General features: G+C 38.6%; 1 protein-coding gene across 1 annotated transcript in view; it reads left to right on the plus strand.

The window, feature by feature from the left end:
• The first annotated feature begins 9,274 nt into the window (after positions 1–9,274).
• Positions 9,275–22,064, plus strand: part of ETNK1 (ethanolamine kinase 1) — a 76,209-nt gene continuing 63,419 nt past the window's right edge. The window contains exons 1-3 of the mRNA XM_002823024.5: positions 9,275–9,334; positions 10,142–10,262; positions 13,077–20,146. Coding sequence (XP_002823070.1) covers positions 19,724–20,146 — 423 coding nt within the window. The 5' untranslated portion in view covers positions 9,275–9,334; positions 10,142–10,262; positions 13,077–19,723. The remainder of the gene's footprint in view (positions 9,335–10,141; positions 10,263–13,076; positions 20,147–22,064) is intronic.

The following is a 22,064-nucleotide window of genomic DNA, read 5'->3' on the forward strand; positions in this document are numbered from 1 at the left end:
AAGAAAACGGGCAAAAAACCTGAATAGACATTTCTCAAAAGAAGACATACAAATGACCAACAGATATATGAAAAAATGCTCAACATCACTACTCGTTAGGGAAATGCAGTTTAATACCACAAACAACTATCACCTCATACTTGTCAGAATGGCTATTATCAAAAAAGATAAAAGATAAATTTTGGTGAGGATTTGAAGAAAAGTAAACCCTTTTACACTGTTGATGGGGATGTAACTTAATATAGCCATTATGGAAAACTGTATGGAGATTCGGCAAAAAACTAAAAATACGATTACCATATGATCTAGCAATGCCACTTTTGGTATATATGCAAAGGAGATGAAATCAGTATGTTGAAGAGATGTCTGTGCTACCATGTTCGTTACGGCATTATTTGCAGTAGCCAAGTTATGGGATCAACCTAAGTGTCCATCAATGGATGAATGGATAAAGAAAATGTGGTATATAATCACAGTAAAGTAGTAGTCAGCATTAAAAAAGAGGAAATTCTGTCATTTGAGACAACATGGATGAACCTGGAGGACATTATGCTACGTGTACTAAGCCAGGCACAGAAAAACACATGAACTCGCTTAATGTGGAATGTAAAACAATCAAATACTTATATAGCCAGGCGTGGTGGCATGAATCTGTTGTCGCAGCTACTTGGGAGGCTGAGGCAGAAGAATTGCATGAACCCAAGAGGTACAAGCTGCAGTGAGCTGAGATCATGCCACTGCACTCCAGCCTGGGTGACAGAGCAAGACTTCCTCCCACCCTCCATCCCTCCCTCCCTCCCTCCCTCCCTCCTTCCCTCCCTCCCTCTCCCCTTCCTTCCTTCTTTTCTCAAAAAAAAAAAAAAAAAGAAAGAAAGAAAAGAAAGCCAACCAAACAAACAAAAAAACAATTGAACCTTTATAAAAGTAGAGAGTAGAATGGTGGCTATCAAAGGCTGGGGATGGGGGGATGTTGGTTAAAAGGTAATAAGTTTCTGTTAGGAGAAATATGTTTTTTGAGACTATTGCACAGCATGATGACCATAGTTAATAACAAGTGGGAGTCGAACAATGACAACATATGGACACAGGGAGGGGAACATCACACACCACGGCCTGCCTGTGAGGGCGTGGGGGTCTAGGGGAGGGATAGCATTAGGAGAAATACCTAATGTAGATGACCGGTTGATGGGTGCAGCAAACCACCACAGCATGTTTATACCTATGTAACAAACCTGCACGTTCTGCACATGTATCCCAGAACTTAAAGTATAATAAATAAATAAATAAATATAAATAAAAAAAGATTTTAAAAGTTGCTAAGAGAGTAAATTGCGAATGTTCTCACCACAAAAAATGATATGTATTTGAGGTGATGGATGTGTTAATTAGCTGATTTAATCATTCCACATTGTATATATATATGACATAATATCACTTTGTATCTCATAAATATATACAATGATAATTTGTCAATTTACAATAAAAATACTGATTTATGTTGTTTATGTCGAACAATGACTTCTACCTTGGTAAATCCCTTTCTGGGCATAAATATAGATATATATGTGCATATATATGTATTTTTTAATTTTAGTTTTTTAACTTGAAAACACATATGTACAGTTTGATCACCTTATTTTGTTTTTCATTTCAATGGATACTTTTTGTGACTACATTTTAATTTATTGACTTCCTAAGTTTATGGAGCCTGGGTAACACAAATTTCTTGTTTCCCACTTAGTATTTAGGTTATTTTTTAAATTTCATTGTTCATATAGCTCAGACCTATAGAATTAGCTGAAAATACTTAAGAAAAACAGGAAAACCATCTGAAAAATTCCAAAACCAGACAAAAATTATTAAAGATGCATAGTGACTGGGAAATTGGTAAATGGAGCATCATGTGTAAAAGTTAATTACTGAGAATGTGTTTTGACCACTTTGTCATTTAGACTAATCACCGTTTGGATTAAATTATTTTTAACGAAACCATGTGGAGCTAATGTTATTTGTAATTATTGCTGAGTAGAAAAAAGACACTATTTGTTTCTTTTTACATTTTAATATTTTATAATTTAAAAAATGAGCATATACCAAAGAAGAAAAAGTTCTTGCACATCTTTATTCCTGAGTAACTTACTCTTTATGCTGCATATGCCTATGCAATCTTTTTTTTTTTTGAAAAAATATTTTCCCCCAAACTGATTATTGGTGGCACAACAGAATCCCACTTATATTTGCATATTCTATTATAGCTGAGGTAGCCTTGGCTAAGCTGAGAGATTGATTTTCTGGAGACTGCTCTTCCCATTTCCCCTCCCTGCAGGTTTTTGTTTTTGTTTTTGTTTTTGAGACACAGTGCAGTGGTGCTATCCCAACAAACTGCAACCTCTACCTACCAGGCTCAAACAATCCTCCCACCTCAGTCTCCCAAGTAGCTGGGACTACAGGCGCAAGCCACCATATCCGGCTAATTTTTATATGTTTTGTGAAGACGGGGTTTTGCCACATTGCCCAGGCTGGTCTCGAACTCCTGAGCTCAGATCATCTGCTCACCTCCTCGGCCTCCCAAAATGCTAGGATCATAGGCGTGAGACACTGCACCCAGCCCCGATATTTTTTGAAATGTTAAGCACGGTGCTTATTTTCTCCTGTCCTATTCTGATAATAAAAACATTTCTGATTTAGCAGTAGCCCAATTTTGTATATAGTTTTCTTATCAATAAATTTGAAAATAGTATTAATATAGTATAGTTTGGATATTTGTCCCCAGATAAATCTCATGTTGAAATATAATCTCCAGTGCTGGAGGTGAGGCCTGGTGGCAGGTGTTTGGACCATGGGAATGGATCCCTCATGAACAGCTTAGGCCATCCCATTGGTGATAGGTCAGTTCTCGCTTTAAATTCACATGAGATCTGGTCATTTAGAAGTGTGTGACACCTCCTCACTCTACTCTCTCACTTTCACCTGCTTTCACCATGTGATGTGCCTGGTCCCCCTCCACCTTCCACCATGATTGTAAGCTTGGTGAGGCCTCCCTAGAAGCTGAGCAGATGCCAGCACCATGCTTTCTGTAAAGCCCACATAACTGTGAGCCAATGAAATCTCATTTATTTATAAATTACCGAAGCTCAAGTATTTCTTTATAGTAATGCAAGAATGGCCTAATACAATATATTTTAAATTTCCTTTTGACTCAGTTTTTACTTAGAAGAATATTCATTTGCTTCATAATATTTGGTCCTTCTTTTCACCCTCAGGTTGATAATTTTGGTTTTTTATGATTTGTCATGTGTACTGCTTTTATCATTTATTATTTTGTGATAAACTCAAGAGATAACTAACATTAAAGGAGTCAATTTGCTTCTATCTAAATACATAAGTTTTGTATTCCTTTTATAGTTAATTAGGACATCTCATATTATTTAGGTTTTTCTACCACTCTGCCTCTTCCCCTTTTCTCCTCCACCTTCCTTTTTATTTTTTCTATCTGAAGGTCTGTGTTTGGACACCTCTTACATATTTGTTTCAGACATATGGTTTTGGGTCAAGAAGGTGTACCTCAGTTTGGCAATTACTGTTTCTAAGCACTGACTCAGAGGTGTATGAGTGGGTAGAAACTCCTACTGCTTTTTTTGTAAAATGTCTCATCCTTGTCTCCTATAAGTATATTAAAAATCCCTTGGACTGATCCTTAAATAGACCCATTTAGGAAATTTCAGCAGCAATAGCACTGTGAACCAGTTGGATAGATTTCCAGTCAATTTTCTAATTTATAATACTGGATTCTAGACCATATGGTTTTAATGTGTTGACAAAAAGAAAGAATCACATCTTACCACAGTTCAAATATATTAAATCCAATGTTTCCTCATTATCACTAATGGTCTAACACTATCATAAAAGTTAATTAATTGGTACAGTAGGCTTTATTCTTTTAAAGCCATCAGGATTTCGCCTCACTGTACTTTAAACTCTTGTGGATGGTTATTACTGGATTTCTTGACAATCTGTCATCTAGTGGTTACTGGCATCCTGGTTTATCTTGCCAGTTTACAATTAATAGGGCTACATTCTGCCTGTTTTTATAAAAAAACAAACAAACAAACAAAAACACACACACAAAAAAACCACGCTAGTATTTCACTTAACTCTTTAGCAATCATCAGAGTCTTCACAACCAGAAATCCTCCAAATCCATCAATCTCCCTGTGTCTGCAATGGTTTTAGGTGACTTGCAGACATTATCTCTTAGCCTCCAGTCACTGTATCACTCCTCATTCCTTGCTAGCCCTGTCTTTCCAGATCGTGTTACTCATAGCAGCTTTAAAATATACAATGGGAAAAAAAGGAGAGTAACATGAGCAGACTTAGCAGATAACAAAGGACCAGAGAAAGTAGGTCCTTGATATTCTTTTTACTTTTTCCCCAGCATATTCCCCTCTAGCCTCTGATAAACTTACACCAAGGAAAGAAAAGAAAAACATCATTGGATTAGGCAGACCCCAAAGTTTTAACACAGTTCTAGATTTTGAAGTTCTGGGTTCTGAACTAACTAAGGTTTAAACATTGGAACAATTTCCCTGGATTAAGTTAAGAATGTCTTTTACCTCCTTCTACTACTTATTAATAATAACATAACTCATGCAATAACAGCTATTATGTACCATTTTATTTAATCCAGATAAATATTTAATAATATTGGCCAAAACGTATTTGAGCCCTTATTAGCACCAGGCATTATTTCAAAGACGTGACAATCATTTATTTAAATCTTCTGTGCATCGCTGTTGTTATCACTATTTTGCAACTGTTTTGCAGTGATAACAACAGAGATGAGGAAACTGAGGTTAAAAGAGATGAAATAAGTTGCTCAAATTCGACAGCAGGACTGTCTAACTACAAAGCTCATCCTTTTAATCCCCTTCACTACATCTCTAAAGAGCAAGAAAATCTTAAAACCATTGCATCCTTTGGAGCAAAGCCAAGTTGAATCTGAAGGGAGAGAAAATGATTCTTGTGTGTCTTTCGTATATTGCAGTCACACAAGTAGTAGGCATTAGCCTTTTGTAGTTTGTGGATACACATAATTGTTCTGAAATCCGTTCTTCAAAATATCAAAATATTTGTTTAAATATTCCTTATGAAGAACCAAATAGGTATAATGATATTAAAAGTTTAACTTAGGAATTGATGTTAAAGTAATTACATTCATTTGGGGGAAAGTTGGAATGGTAGTAAAACAATAAAGGCTGATTATTCAATTCAGTGTAGAGTCTGAAAAAAAATTTTTAAACCATAATGCAGAACATATTTAGTCTGTCACCTGTTTTATCATTCAACAATTAATTATTAAGTGGCTACTAAATGCCAATCATCACCTAAGCCCTGGGGAAAAATGGATTAAGAAACCTCCAGGATTTAAGCAAGCTAAGTATCTATTTTTTCATCTTCAGAGTGATGTATTTGTTACTGAGATACATGTATGTTTGTTATATACATAAATATATATTTATAATATTATAAATGCCTACATTTATATATGCACATATTTATATATTATATACATACATAATATATATGCACATATTTATATATTATGTATGTATCATATGTAAATATGTATAAATATATATTTAGAATATTATATATGTTTGCATTTGTATATGCAAATATATATACATATATTTGATATTTATATAATTATGATGAAGTATTTATCAGCACTTGTGAATTTTTTGTTACTACAACTTAAATAACATTGATTACTAAACAAACTTTACCAAAATCTGTGAAAAGTAATCTATCATTATCATTATTATTTTAAAAAAGGGTCTTGCTCTCTCACCCGGGCTGGCATGGTGCTGGCTCACTGCAGCTTCAACCTCCTGTGTTCAAGCAATCCTCCCAGCTCAGCCTCCTGTGTAGCTGGGACTCTAGGTTTGTACCATGGCCACATTCAGCTAATTTATTTATTTATTTTTTGTAGAGACGGGGTCTTACTCTGTTGCCCAGGCTGGTCTCAAACTCCTGGGCTCAAGTGATCCTCCCTTGTTCAGCCTTTCAAAGTGCTTGGATTACAGGTATGAGCCACTGTGCCCGGCCTCAATATTATTTTTTAATAACTTTCCCCTACTGAGTTAAAATATTGCCTTTTTTGCATACTACATACCCATATATCCTTGAATCTTTCTTTTTGTGTTGAGCTCTTTATTCCTGTGCTGACCTCACAATTTATGGCTTAAAGATGTGATCTAACATTTGTAAGGTACATCCTTTTTCATTACTCATATAATGATGTTTACAATTTTTCTTCTTATATATTTTAGATGATGAAAATTAGGGACAGTTTAGTATGTTTCTTTGTTCAATTAAACCCACAGTTGTAATTTACAATATGTAAACACAGTCTTAAGACTGCTAAGGATATAAAGGGGAAAATGATAGAATTCCAGCTCTCGAGATAATCTTATGTATGAAATAGAGTTATAATTTATAACTCTATAATTTATAATTTCTGATTCTAGAAATACAAAAAGAGACAAGATAGAACAAGAACCAAGAGGCAGGTTGTATAGAGTTAAATATTAGGTGTTACAACTGAGCACACATATAAGTAGTAAGCCTTTCTTAGATGATTAATGTGGTTGCTGCAGCAGTTTTATAGATGACCAGATCCCTTAGTCTATCTTAAATTTGAAAAGTGCAGAATGGTGGCAGCCTCATTTCGACGTAGCATCTCTGAAAATCTCAGCCCTTAGCAGCCTTCTTTTTCCCTTGTTTTCATGGGGGGTAGGTCAGAGCATGCATGTTCTTGAAGTCTGGTATCACAGATGTTTTGAATTCCTTAATATTCAGTTCACTCTACAATGACATGAATTAGCTGATTTTCCATGAGGTGTGCGAGAGTGATTTCATTTTAAACATGTCTGCAATTTGGCGGATGATCTAGCTGTTAGACATGCCTACATGATCTTGTTTCACAGAATATTTTCTTCTGCAAATTCTTTATGTTGTTACTCTGTATTAGGGGAACCCGCCCCAATATTTCAATGTAGGTTCTTTCTATTTTCCATAAGTGTCGGCCGGCTGAGAAATAGAGACAGTATAAAGAGAGGAATTTTACAGCTGGGGCGCCAGGAGTGACTTCACATATCAGTAGGACTGTGATGCCCACCTGAGCCTCAAACCAGCAAGTTTTTATGAAGGGTTTCAAAAGGGGAGGGGGTGTAAGAACAGGGAGTAGGTACAAAGATCACGTGCTTCAAAGGACAAAAAGCAGAACTACTAATAAGGGTCTAACAAAGATCACATGCTTTTGAGGGAACAGGACAAAGGGCATAAGCAGAACTATTGATACAGGTCCAACAAAGATCTCAAGGCAAAGGGCAAAAGCAGAACTACTGATAAGGGTCTATGTTCAGCGGTGCATATATTGTCTTGATAAACATCTTAAACAACAGAAAACAGGGTTTGAGAGCAGAGAACCAGCCTGACCACAAATTTACCAGGGCCAAGTTTTTCCCCACCCTAGTAAGCCTGAGGGTTCTGCAGGAGACCAGGGGGTATCTCAGTCCTTATCTCAACTGCACAAGACAGACATTCCCAGAGCAGCCATTTATAGACCTCCCCCCAGGAATGCATTCCTTTCCCAGGGTATTAATATTAATATTCCTTGCTAGGAAAATAATTTAGCGATATCTCTCCTACTTGCACATCTGTTTATAGGCTCTCTGCAAGAAGAAAAATATGGCTCTTTTTGCCTGACCCCGCAGGCAGTCAGACCTTATGGTTGTCTTCCCTTGTTCCCTAAAAATTGCTGTTATTCTGTTCTTTTTCAAGGTGCACTGATTTCATATTGTTCAAACACACATGTTTTACAATCAATTTGTACAGTTAACACAATTATCACAGTGGTCCTGAGGTGACATACATCCTCAGCTTATGAAGATAACAGGATTAAGAGATTAAAGACAGGCATAAGAAATTATAAAAGTATTATTTGGGAACTGATAAATGTCCATATTAAAATGAAATCTTCACAATTTATGTTCTTCTGCTGCAGCTCCAGCTGGTCCCTCCATTTGGGGTCCCTGACTTCCCGCAACACTCTGGTAACTAAATCTAATCCCATTATAATTAAAACATTTATGACCATGTCAGAGGCTTGTGAACCAGAGCAACTCCATCTTGAATAGGAGCTAGGTAAAATGAGGCTGAAACCTGCTGGGCTGCATTCCCAGATGCTTAAGGCATTCTAAGTCACAGGATGAAATAGGAGGTTGGCACAAAATACAGATCATAAAGACCTTGCTGACAAACGGGTTGCAGTAAAGGAGCCAGCCTAAATCCACCAAAACCAAAATGGTGACGAGAGTGACCTCTGGTCATCCTCACTGCCACCCTCCCATCAGCACCATAGCAGTTTACAAATGCCATGGCAACATCAGGATGTTACCCTATATGGTCTAAAAAGGGGAGGCATGAATAATCCACCCTTTGTTTAGCATATCATCAAGAAATAACCATAAAAATGGGCAACCAGCAGCCCTTGGGGCTGCTCTGGCTATGGAGTAGCTGTTCTTTAATTCCTTTACTTTCTTAATAAACTTGCTTTCACTTTACACTGAAGACTCACTCTGAATTCTTTCTTGCATAAGATCCAAGAACCCTCTTTTGGGGCCTGAATCCAGACGCCTGTCCTGTAACATATTTCTGGTGACCACAGGAGGGACTATAGCGCAGAATCCCTGACCCGACAGCTACCTTTGGGTAAGTGTTGGGGCCCTGTAGCATGTTTCTGGTGAATCTTGAAGGGACATTACTAAAAAAAACACCCCCAACCCAAAGGAAATAGATTGCAGCACTGCTTGGATGATTTTGGGTAAGTGGTGGGGTACCCAGATAAACAATGGGCTTGTTCAAGGCCCAACTTGGGGGAGTTAGAGTCTCTCCTAAGACACAGTGGGTTAGAGGCCCCTCCTCATAAAAGGCAAGGATGCTTGACTGGCCTTGGGTTAGAGGCCTGACTTAGAAGGGGATTAGAGGCCTTCTAAGATTTAGGGGATTAGAGGCCCCTCTTGATAAAGTCCCTCTTGGCTAAGAACAGGTTTGGCACTATGGGTTGTTAACGGCTATTCTCTTTGGATCAATCTGCCTTGCACTCTTCGTTGAGGCCTGTGGGTGATAGGATTAGGCACGTACAGGATTGTGTGACACGTGGAGCATTTTCCTCCCTAAAAGGCAAAACTTGAAAACTGATAGGATTGCTGGAAAAGATCCCTGCTTGACCCACAGCAGCTGCCTGAAGTTTTCAGTGTCGATGCAATGGGTAAGTCTTTCTCTGGCCTCCCTGATCATTTTGCCTTCCCCACCCTGCCACAGGCAATGCTTTTCTTTCTCTCCTTTCTCTTTCTTATCTTCTCTATTATTCAGGGTGACCATCTTATCCAGAGACCACATGTTGAAACTCCTGGTCAGAGGTTGGATTAACTATGACAGGGCCCAACCAGGGGCAAGTTTAAGCCTTTCGAATTTAATAGTGGGTGTTAAGCAGAGTGGCTAATGTCTATATTTTGTCACATGTATTTTGCTCTGGCCAGAACAGAAAAAGATAATTTTCCTTTGGGTTGTGGCTTGGCCCCTAGGGCTGTGTACAGCCAGCTGGGTCACTAGGGCTGCTCAGGGAAAAGGAATCCAGAAGCCTGGCATGCCAGCAAAAGGATAAGAATTTCTTACCAATCAGATTTCTGGCTTCTCTCTCTCTCTCTCTCTTTGTGTGTGTGTGTGTGTGTGTGTGTGTGTGTGTGTGTGTAAACTGGATGAAGTTTCTCTCTGGTCAGTTATGCCCTTGGGAACTTGACCTTGTAACCATGTGGCCATGCTTTCTCTTTTCACAATGTTGGCCTGGGTTCAGGGTTTAATTCCTGGCCTAGGGGATGATCCTTTATCTTCTGTCTATGTATTTATATGTATTATGTGTTTGATATTTACATATGAAACAGCTTTAATTAGTTTAAAAATAATAAGAGCTTAATATTTTATCAGAAAAGTAAAAAAGTATAATGAGTTTTAATCATGCAACTTAAGTAATCTTTGGGAACTAAAGATCGTTTTTTGTTTTTGTTTTTTTTTTAAGATGGACTCTTGCTCTGTCACCAAGCTGGAGTGCAGTGGTGCAATCTGGGCTCACTACAACCTCCGCCTCCTGGGTTCAAGTGATTCTCCTGCCTCAGCCTCCCAAGTAGCTGGGACTACAGGTGCGTGCCACCATGCCCAGCTCATTTTTTGTATTTTTAGTAGAGATGGAGTTTCACCATGTTGGCCAGGATGGTCTCGAACTCCAGACCTCGTGATCCACCCACCTCAGCCTCCCAAAGTGCTGGGATTACAGGCGTGAGCCACCGTGCCTGGCCAAGATAGTTTAAAAAATTATTGGTAAATAAAGACATTTGGTCTAAGTTATGCAAGTCAGATATTAAGTTTACTAAATGCTTTAAGGTCATAAACTGCTTGAAAATTGTTCAATTTATCTATCTTAAAGCCATTAGATTCTAGATAAGGCCTGGGGACATGTAGAATTCGCCATACCCCCTAGCTATACAAAGAAGATTATAAAAAAAAGAGATTTTATATGAGAAAGGATCTTGTATGGTAAATTCTTATCTTAAAGTAAAATGACTATTGATGTTTAGGGCAAGTCAGAAAGTCCAAGAATGTCTCAGATGGTCTGTGGAAGTCATGAAAGGATTTGCGAAAGGAATTTATGCAAGAAATGTGCAATTCAAAGGTTGTTAGGCTTTCTAAATGCTTCATACAATGCCACCATGACTCTTACTGTACAACTTGTCTGCTTAAGTAAGGTAAGGCCTGGAGACATGTAGAATCAGCCACACCCCCTAGCTATGCTGGAGAGTCAGCTCTTACATGCACTTCTGCCTGGTGTCTCTTAGGCTAGGATCCACACTTAATACATAATTAAAATCTCAGATTTACCCAAGTTTTCACCAAAAATAGAAGTTGCTGAAAGTTAACATTATAACATGTAATTAAAACTACAAAGAAACAATTTTACATGCAAGGTGTATAAAGAAAGTAAAATGTGTTTTTGGTGAAAGAGTATAAGAAGTCATGGGAAGGTGGATTTTTTTCTGCCTACATCAAAGTGTTAAAGGATTGTTTAAGAAAGAAAAAAAACTCTGATGGTTTATGAAAACTTAACCTGCAAAAAAGATTCTGTGTGGACATTGGCTAAAGTTAAAGGGGTATTATTCAGTTTTTCTGCAAATTAACCATTGGAATAAAAGCACAACAGAGTTTCCTTTTTTTTTTTTTTTTTGAGGCAGAGTCTCGATCTGTTGCCCAGGGTGGAGTGCAGTGGTGTGATGTAGGCTCACTGCAACCTTAGCTTCCTGGGTTCAAGTGATTCTCCTGCGTCAGCCTCCCAAGTAGCTGGGTTTACAGGCACATACCACCATGTCCAGCTAATTTTTGTATTTTTAATAGAGATGGGGTTTCATCATGTAGGTCAGGCTGGTCTCAAACTCCTGACCTCAGGCGATCCACTCACCTCAGCCTCCCAAAGTGCTGGGATTACAGGCGTGAGTCACTCTGCCTGGCCCAACAGGTTTTTCTTAAAGCAAGAACCTGCTTATGATCTGCTCGTTAACAAAAATTGTAAAGGGTCGTAACAGGTTTATGAAAATTTTACCTATGGTCAAACTGATTAAAATTAAATACATTTATTGATAAGGTTTCATTAAGAATTTGGTTTGACATCAATAATGCACTAATGAAACAGTGATATTTGGCTTATCTGGTATAAAATTTATATAGAAAGCATTATCAAATATGAAATGGTGTTTGGTTTCCTTTGGGCTGTAAATGTGTTATTAGTATATGTTCCAAAATTATGGGAAACTTCTATAATTCTAATATGGCTTAGTGTATGTTATAAGTAGTTATATTGTTACATAAAATCATTGTGTGCCACAGAGGTAACCAAAATTTCTTTGTCAATCGTATTTTTGACTGTGGCTGTCCTAAGACGTTTTTGTCATCCACAGACAATTTTTGTCTTGTTTTAACCCTCTTTAGAAGGTGGTTTATAATCAGCTATAGAACTCTAACAGGTATTCTTAAATGCAGGTTTCTGATAACTTTGAAAATTGTGACATTAGAATAGAGGAAACAACTTTCAGAACTGTCAGAGAGCTAAAGTGTTCATGAATATCAAGCAAAACAGGAGTTAACTAAATAACCAGAACCAATAAAAAACAGAAGTAATCTTTGTGACTTTTTGCTTAAAACATTGCTGATCCTTTGTTTTGTTTTTCAGGGTCAAGAAAACTTTTCTTTTGAGCTACTTACAGCTTGTAGCAATTGAGTAACCTATACTGCTGTGAATAACATTTGGAGCATATTTGTTTCTCTACCTGATTTCTCTAGAATTTGGAGACTATTTGTGAGCATTCTTAACTTATAGCAATGTGGTTATTTGCATAAGTGCAATAAGAATCAGTTTTCTTTTGCAACAGGACACAACTGGAGAAATTGGTTATTTTACCAAGGCTTTAACTGGAATGGTGTGCTTTCCTTTAAGGAGTCAAACTTGACTTGTAAAGCCAATAAAAGCCCTTTGCGGAATTGGCCTCATACCTTGCCTACACAGTCCCTTGTACAGGGTTTCTGACCTGTGGTAAGTAAAGAATGTCACTTTCTCTCAGGCCCAAAAGCCCCAAGTTATCTTGGGACCCCAAGAGGAAAGAAATTTACTCAACTCACGTATTGAGGGTACAAACCCATGGCAGGACTTGGCTCTAAAAAAGTCTTATCTGAGATTCCTTATGGAACAAAGTTCCATCAAAGCCAGTTTAAAATTCTATATGGTAAATAATGATTCTTGCTGCACTTTATACAAATAATCAGGCCAAGTTTAATAAAGCAAATTGGTCTTACCATAATTTGTCTTTAGTAAAAATGGGAAACTGGAGACAGAGATTATGTTTCAATAACTATGATATACTTGCTATTAAATTCTAGTCTCATCAGTTGTTTTTGCTTCTGCAATTTAGGCCAACCCTGCTTATTCCTGTAAACCAACCAGTGATCTCTGGCTACTGCTCAGAAGAAACAAGAGGGATGGCTGATTAAACAGGTTGCAGTAAAAGAGCCAGCCTAAACCCAGCAAAACCAAAATGGTGATGAGAGTGACCTCTGGTTGTCCTCACTGCTACACTCCCACCAGCACCATGACAGTTTACAAATTCCATGACAATGTCAGGAAGTTACCCTATGTGGTCTAAAAAGAGGAGGCATGAATAATCCACCCCTTGTTTAGCATATCATCAAGAAATAACCATAAAAATAGGTAATCTGCAGCCCCCAGGCTGCTCTGTCTGTGGAGTAGCTGTTCTTTTTTTCTTTTACTTTCTTAATAAACTTCCTTTCACTTTGCACTGCAGACTCGCCCTGAATTCTTTCTTGCATGAGATCCAAGAACCCTTTCTTGGGGTCTGAATTCAGACCCTTGTCATGTAACAACCAGAGCACCCCCAGGTTTATATTCAGTGATCCTTTCATTCCCTCATATAAATGCTCATTATGTAACAAGTCAGAAACAGCTTTTCTAGTCTTTTATATGTGGTATGATCATTATGACTTAAATACACAATGTGGGTGTCATAAGGCAGAATTTTGTAGGTGTTTTAACAGATACATAAAAGGGAGAAGTAAATTTGGACTAGGAAAATCCAGATAAGCTCCATGAAGAAGATTGCTGGAGAGTTAAGCTTTGAAGGATGAATGAGGGTGTAAGAAGCAGACATAGGAGGCAGGACATTCCAGGTATTGGAGGGTCCCAATGCCATGTGAAGTACGGGAAAGGGACTATTAAATGTGTTGGATACTTCAAAATAATGTTACATCTTCGTAGCTATGTTATATTCTCTTGACATGTGTTGCAAGATGCTGGAATATTTTACTGACACCCTGTAGCTAAGATTTTTTTCCAGACTCAAAGATAACTAGTGGGCTGGCCAGTGGCCTAGGAAATGATCAGGCAGGTGATTTCAGCATAATGAGTTAAGCGGATACAGCCCCTGGCTGAGGGCTATTCTTATGTGACACTGGCAGAGTTTCAGAACTAATTAGGTGGGCTTAAGCATTTATTTATTATCTTTTATGTTCTAGGCACTATTGTAGGCAGTGGAAATGTGGCAATAGAAAAGCTGTGTCTCTGCTTTCCTGGCGCTAACATTCTAATACATAAGAGGGACACTAAAAAGGTAAATAAAAAATACACTGATTTTAGCTGATCTCATTTCACAGAGGTCAGCACACTCACCCCTCTCTGAGAGTGTTACTATGCTTAATAAACTTTTGCTGCTTTGCTGAAAAAAAAAAGTGAATATATTGATTTCAAGGTAACTCACATTGTTTTATGATATATAAAAAATAAAAACAGGTTGTTGTGATAAGGAAAGTGATGGATGGAAATGCCCCTCCAGGGAACAACTTTTTAGTAAGATCTAAATAATAGGAAGACACATGAAAAGAAGCCAGTAGGCAGAAATCATGAGGAAGCAAAACCAGGCAATCAGAAACAGAAGAGAGGTAAAAATAGGTGGAGAGAAGAGACAGAGAACTCAACTAACCAGAAGGGCTGTTGGGTTTCCAGAACTATTGCTTGAATTTTGACTTCTAGGGTCCCTGTTGGCTCCTGAATAGATGCATAAGTAGATGCATATGTTCCATTTTCCATCTTTATTCTGTCATAATATATTCCTATCTATCTAACACCTAATGATCTATTGAACTAACTGTCCATCCATCTAATCATTTTCATATTGTGGGACAGTTAGGTTGCTGCCAGTTTTTAGCAACACAAGGAGCAAGACAGCAGTGAACATTCTTGTACACACTTTATCATGTACATGGTATGGGATTTTTGCATGTACCTGGAATTGAAACCGCTGGGTGGTAAAGGATGTCTACCTTTAACTTGAAAAAAACCTGCAAAATTGTTTTCCAAAGTTTTTACAAATAAATTTACTTCTCCACAAGAAATGTACACTTGGCATTATCAGACTTCAAAATTTTTTCCAATCTAATGGGTGTGAAATGGTATCTCATTATTTTAATTTATATTATCTTAATTATTAGACATTACAATTGGGGAGGTATAGTTTCAAAAGCTTATTGGCTATTTGGGTTTCCTTTTCTTCAAACTGCTATTTGTTTGCCAGTTATTCTACTGGGTGGTTTAACTTTCTTATTTATTAGTAGTATCCTGAATATAAATACTTTTTGATCATACACATTGCAAATATCTTATCTTTTTATGGCTTGTCATTTATCTTCATGGTATTTTTGGTCATGAGGTTTCAAATTTTAATGTTTTCAAATTTATCAATCCTTTTCCCTCATAGTATGTGCTTTATGAGTCTGTTTAGGAATCCTTCTTTAACTTGCAATCATAGAGATCTGATCCTATATTTTCTGACTTTTTTATTAATTTACATTTATTAGCTACTACAGCAAGGCAGTATGTTGATTGACAAAAATACAAATATGAACTAAAGTCCATAGTTTATATTAAGGTTCACTCTTTGTATTGCATAGTTCCGTGAGTTTTGACCAATTTATAATGTCATGTATCCACCATTATAATATCATACAGAATAGTTTCATTGCCCTAAAAATCTCCTATGCTCCATTCTTCCCTTCTTGTGACTTGGTCCTTCATTTCTTTTCGTCATTCAATAATGTTCCATTTTATGGATGTAGCAGTTTTTATCATACATTCACCTATTTTCTTGGTTGCTTCCAATTTTTGACAGTAAAAGCTGCTAGAAACATTAGTGTGCAATTTTCTGTGTGGATGTAAGTTTTCAAGTCATCTGGGTAGATACCAAGGAACATGATTGCTAGATTGTATGGTAAGGCTATATTTAACTCTGTAAGAATCTGCCAGACTGTCTTCCAAAGTGGCTGTACCATTTTGCATCTTACCAGTGATGATAGTTCCTCCTCACATCTTCATAGCATTTGGCTGGTTGTGTTTTGGATTTCAGCTATTCCAATAGATATGTTATGGTATCTCATTGTTTAGATGTTGAATATGTTTTCACATGCTTTTGTGCCATCTGTGTATCTTCTTGGTGAGATATCTGTTCTGATCCTTTGCCCATTTTAAAATTGGGTTTTTCTATTGTTAAGTTTAGATAGTTCTTTGTATAGTTTGAATAGAAGTCTTCTATTGAATATGTTTTGCAAACATTTTTTCCAGTCTGTGGCTTGTCTTTACATTATCTTAACTATCTTTTGCAGAGCAAAAGTTCTTAATTTTAATGAAGTACAACTTACCAGTTTTCTTTCATGGGTTGTGCTTTTGGTGCTGCATCTAAAAAGTAACTGCCAAACCCAGAATCACCTAGATGTTCTGTTATGTTGCTTTCTAGGAATTGTATAGTTTTGTGTTTTATATTTATGTCTATGATCCATTTTAAATTACTTTTTGTGAAAGGTGTAAGATCTGTGTCTGGATTCTTATTTATTTATTTATTTTTTTGCAAGTGTATCTCCAGTTGTTCCAGCACCACTTATTGAAAATTTGAATTGCCTTTTTCCTTTGTTAAATATTAGTTGACTATATTTGTGTGGATCTATTTCTGGACTCTATTTTGTTCCATAGATCTATTTCTCTATTCTTTTGAGAATACTACACTGTACTACACTGGTTTTTTTTTTTTTTTTTTTTTTTTTGAGACAGCGTCTCACTCTATTACCCAGGCTGAAGTGCAGTAGTGTGATCTTGGTTCATTGCAACCTCCGCCTCCCAGGTTCAAGTGATTCTCTGGCCTCAGCCTCCCAAGTAGCTGGGATTACAGGTGCCTGCCACCACACCCAGCTAATTTTTATATTTTTAGTAGAGACAGGGTTTCACCATGTTGACCAGGCTGGTCTCAAACTACTGACCCCAAGTGATTCACTCGCCTTGGCCTCAATACTACACTGTCTTGATTACTGGAACATATACTATTTTTTTTCTTTTTTTAGGCAAGGTCTCATTCTGTTGCCCAGGCTTGAGTGCAGTAACTTGATCATGGCTCACTGCAGCCTCAATCTCTTGGGTTCAGGCAATCCTCCTGTCTCAGCCTCGGAGTAGCTGTGACTATAGGTGTGCACCACCACACCTGGCTAATTTTTTTTTTTGGAGAGATGAGGTCTCACTGTGTTGCCCAGGCTGGCCTTGAACTCTTGGGCTCAAGCGAACCTCCTGCCTCAGCTTCCCAAAGTGCTGGGATTACAGGCATGAGCCACTGCACCCAGCTGTACTGTCTTCAAGTCTGTCTATTTTCTCACTTTGTTTTTCTTTAACATTGTATTAGCTATTCTGGCTCTTGTGGCTTTGCATGTAAACATTAGAACTCATTTGCTGATATCCACAACATAACTTGGGGTGATTGGAATTGAATCAGTAGATCAGGTTGATAAGAATTGATATTTCTTGCACATTTTTAAAGTTTTGCTTTTAACATTCAGGTTTCTAATCTTCCCCAAATTAATTTTTATGCATAACAAGAGGGAGGGATCAAAATTTTTTTCTCATACAAAAAGCAACTGTACCACTACTGTTCATTGATCAGTCTGGACTTTCTCACTAATTTTTAATGCTACTTTTGTTATATACAAAGTTCTCATGTGTGTGGGTTTTGTTCTGGGACTTTATTATGTTCTAGTAGTTTATTTGCCCATACCTAAACCAATATATAATACATCCTGGTAGGGTTGGTCCTCCCAATATATTCCCTAATCTTACCTGTCCCCATCCTCCTCTCCCCAATTAACAGCGCTTTTCTTGGACCTTAAGTTTTGATATGAATTTCAATGTCATTTTAACAAGTTCAGTAAAAAAAACCCTTTTGAGATTTTAACTGGAATTGCATTATATGTACTGATTAGTTCAGGGAAAATTGAGGCCTTTACATTAATCTTTTCTCATTTATGAATATGGTTCATTTCTCCATTAATTTTATCCATGGATCCTGTACATTTTTGGTTACTTTTGTTCTCAGGTACCTAATAGTTTTTTTTTTTTCTTCTATTTGTTAATGGACTCTTATTTACCATTACAAACAGTGCAGTTTGCAACATAATTTTCAATTAAATTATTTTACAGTTACATAGTTTTAAAATTCTTAAAATGTCAACTGCTTAATAAAAAATACAATTTATACAAAAATACAGGAGATACTATCTGAAATGTGAAAGTATTAGTATATTTATGATTTCTTCCCAAAGTGGAAGGAACACACACTCTAATGTTTCTTGTAGAAAATTATGCCTAAATCGGGCAGGGCGCTGTGGCTCACGCCTGTAATCCCAGCACTTTGCGAGGCCGAGGTGGGTGGATCACTTGAGGTCAGGAGTTCGAGACCAGCCTGGCCAACATGGTGAAACCCATCTCTACTAAAAATACAAAAATTTGCTGGGCATGGTGGCACGCGCCGGTAATCCCAGCTACTCGGGAGGCTGAGGCAGGAGAATCCCTTAAACCCGGGAGGCGGAGGTTGCAGTGGGCCGAGATCGCGCCATTGCACTCCAGCCTGGGCGACACAGTGAGGCTCCGTCTCAAAAAACAAAAACAAACAAAAAACCCACTAAATTTGAAAAATGTTAAATCAACTTCTTTGCTGTATTATAAAGCTCCATTTCCACCCCTCTTTTTAGTTTAGGAAGTTTACCGTTATCGGTGAAGTAATTATTTTGCGAATTACAAAGGTAAGTAGGTTCTTTCTGAACAATCAGGATGTAAACTTAATGCTAGTGAAGTAATTAAACATTTTGAATGTGAATTAAACTCAGTCCAGTTAAGGGTTTTATTTACTACTAACAAACGTATTTACCATGTGCTAAGTGCTGCAGGGAATCCCAGCCCGTTTTCTTCCATCAAAAAGGAAAACTAGGAGGCCCCAATACTTTACTTGTAGATTTTCCAGTTTCTACCATTCCCTGTAAGGCACTGAGACGCAAGATTTCAAGGCCCACTCGGGGTACCCTGGCATGGACATCGAGTCGTTCTAGTGCTGAGCTTCAAAACTATTCCTTTCCTTCCCTTTCTTCTTCATACCAGACTCTAACCTGTTCTCTCTAGCTTCGAATTATTCTCTGTATGGTCGAACATCTTACTCCACAAATAACTTCTGAAGTGTTGCAGTTGTCTTACCCAAATACCTGAACTCAGCTTGTCCCGAGTACCGCGATCCCGTGTACTGCTAATGAGAATATAGTTAACCCAACTAGTATGAGGTCCCCAGTACACAGCAGCTCCAAGATCAAGGCGACCGAGTAACACACTGCTTGCTTAGACTCAGGCCAAGTTCGCAGAGTGATCCTGGGGTTATTTTAGAACGTGTCCCTTGCTTCCCAGATAAATTCAGTCGTTAACTCGAGTCCGGATGCCCACGACCATTCAGATAAGGTGAGCTACAGCTTCAATGCCTTGAGGGGCTTGGCAGGGCTCGGGCTCATCCCGGAGAAGCAGCCCCGCTTTCCAGACTAGCAGTTCCCAGGGATGGGTGTGTGCTAATCGCAGGCCAACAAGCCCAGCGCGGTACAGCGGTCCCATTGTGACGGAAGGCGAGAAACCCCGCCTCGGCCCCCTGACGCAGGGCAGACCCCGCCCCGCGCGTGACGCCAGCGTCAGGCCAGCCCCGGCATGCTCCGCGGCCGCCCGCGGTCCAGCGCCGACAACAGGAATTTTCCCCGAGAGCGGGCCGGGCTCAGTTCAGCTGCTGTCCAGACCCGGATCGGCGACAGTGCCGCCTCCAGACGTTCTCCTGCCGCTCGCCCGCCCGTCCCAGCGCCCCCAGCCCTCCCGCGAGGGCGCCCCGGGACGGAAGGATCCACCAGTCTGTCGGCGCCCGCCGTTCTCGTGGTCGCCGTCGCCGTCGTCGTGGTGGTAGTCTCCGCCGTCGCCTGGGCCATGGCCAATTACATCCACGTCCCTCCCGGCTCCCCGGAGGTGCCCAAGCTGAACGTCACCGTTCAGGATCAGGAGGAGCATCGCTGCCGGGAGGGGGCCCTGAGCCTCCTGCAACACCTGCGGCCTCACTGGGACCCCCAGGAGGTGACCCTGCAGGTAACGCCCACACCTCAGCTCTGGGTCTCTTATACCCCTCACGCGGCTCTGGGGGTCCTCACCACAATCGCCTCTGTCCCACGATGACCGAGGAGGACCTAGGGCAACATCACCTTAAGTCTATTGGGAAGTGACCCTGTATTTCCCCTCACACCTAGGAAGGTCACTCCCCCTTCCCGTCGCAGTTGCTTTTTGAGATTGACCTGAGGGCACATTTTCTTTTTCCAGAAGCGGCTGCGTAAGTGACGGACCCATCCACGGGGGGAGATTCCTGTTGCTAGTTGCCCCTCCTCCCACTCCCCAGTCCACGGTCACTGCAAAATGAACCTTTCCACTCCCCTTGCACGGGGTCCTCGTCTACCTCCTCCCCTCCCACCAGTAATGGAGTCATTAATCCTCTCTGATCTTTTCCTTCCTCTCCCATCCCCCTGCGATGTGCTTTCATTGATGCCTCACACTGCGTTTTGTCTTCCAAACCCTCGGATTGGCGAGCGTACTCTATTCCCAAAGTAATGACCACGACCATGCACCGCTAGGTCGGTTCTTAGGTAGCACCACACACATTGTTTTGTTTGAGTCGATATTTCTGAATTATTAAAGTCGTCTTAGTGAAATTAATACCTGATACTAGAAGGAGCAGTGGCTTGTGACTATTTCCTTTTCATGAGACACCGTGTTGATAGATAGAGAAAAAATTGGGAGGAAAAAAATCCCTGAGACTCCAGGAGTTTTCTAATAAGTTGGAAGTTATGATTTCCACTACGTGATTTTTTTTGAATACTGATGTTTTTAGCTTTAGTTTCAGGAACCAGATACGAAAATACATCTCGTTTTCTCCTTTTCCCTTGCAAACAAAAAAACCCAGTAATTTTCAAGATTGGGATATTTGGGATTTGTTCTAAATCTGAGCAATAATGTAAGAACATTCATTTGAATTAGCCAAATCATCTGCCTAGTTTTGATGACTAATTTATTCACCAATATTTGTTGCCTTATTTGCTAAATTCTTTGCTAAACTAGCTAGCCACCCATACAAAGATGAATAAAACATGAGCAGTGCCTAGGGCCCAGAACAGTTCCTGACACTTGGGTTTTCATGTGTTAGTTTCAGTTCTTATTACCTAGAAGAGTTTTTAAGCAGATTAAAAGGACCCGTATGTTTTGGAAAGGAAACTTGTTAGACAACAAATTTTGAAATTTAATGGAGTATTTGTTAGCTGAGTATATAGAAAATAGTGAATCCAAAGTGATTTTTATGTCATTTAAAAAATATATTTCCTTTAAAGGAAATGTGTCTTCCAAATTGAAATTCAGTACTTGTTTAGTTTATCCATTTATTTGTATTTTATTATATAAGGCTCTAAAATTTATTAAGATGATTTATTTTCTGGCAGTCACTTATACATAAAACATTATTAATTAAAAAGTGCTACTTCCTGGTAAACTCTAGTGTTGGCAGATCAGTTACTTTTAAGCAGTGACTTTAAAGTTTAAAGCTTTGAAGACTGGAATTTCCTTTGATGTATTTGTCTGTAGAACAGTAATGATAGCTACTGTGGGGTTAGGTAAATTATATTTTTTTATCTTAGTCGCCCAAACAATCATATTAGGTAGGCACTATCTTTTTAGGTGAAACTCAGTGAAGTAGGCCAGGATGTAGATAAAAAAGGGCAAAATGTAATTAAACTGTTTTTGCTTGTTGGAAAGTAACTACGTGTGATTAAATCTTGGTTTCTTGTAGCAACTTTTAACCTAAAGACCTTTGGGTTTATAATCCGAATTTTTAATATTTGTAAGTGCAGGTAAATACTACCATTTATTTTTCCCTAAGATGATTATTAGTTAGAAATACATTCCCTCCATGTGCAAGCAAAGCTTTGGTCTAGAAGCTGTCCTAAAAGCATCTGCTAAGCTGAAT

This window comes from Pongo abelii, chromosome 10 (genome assembly GCF_028885655.2).
Source record: "Pongo abelii isolate AG06213 chromosome 10, NHGRI_mPonAbe1-v2.0_pri, whole genome shotgun sequence".
Lineage (NCBI taxonomy): Eukaryota > Metazoa > Chordata > Mammalia > Primates > Hominidae > Pongo > Pongo abelii.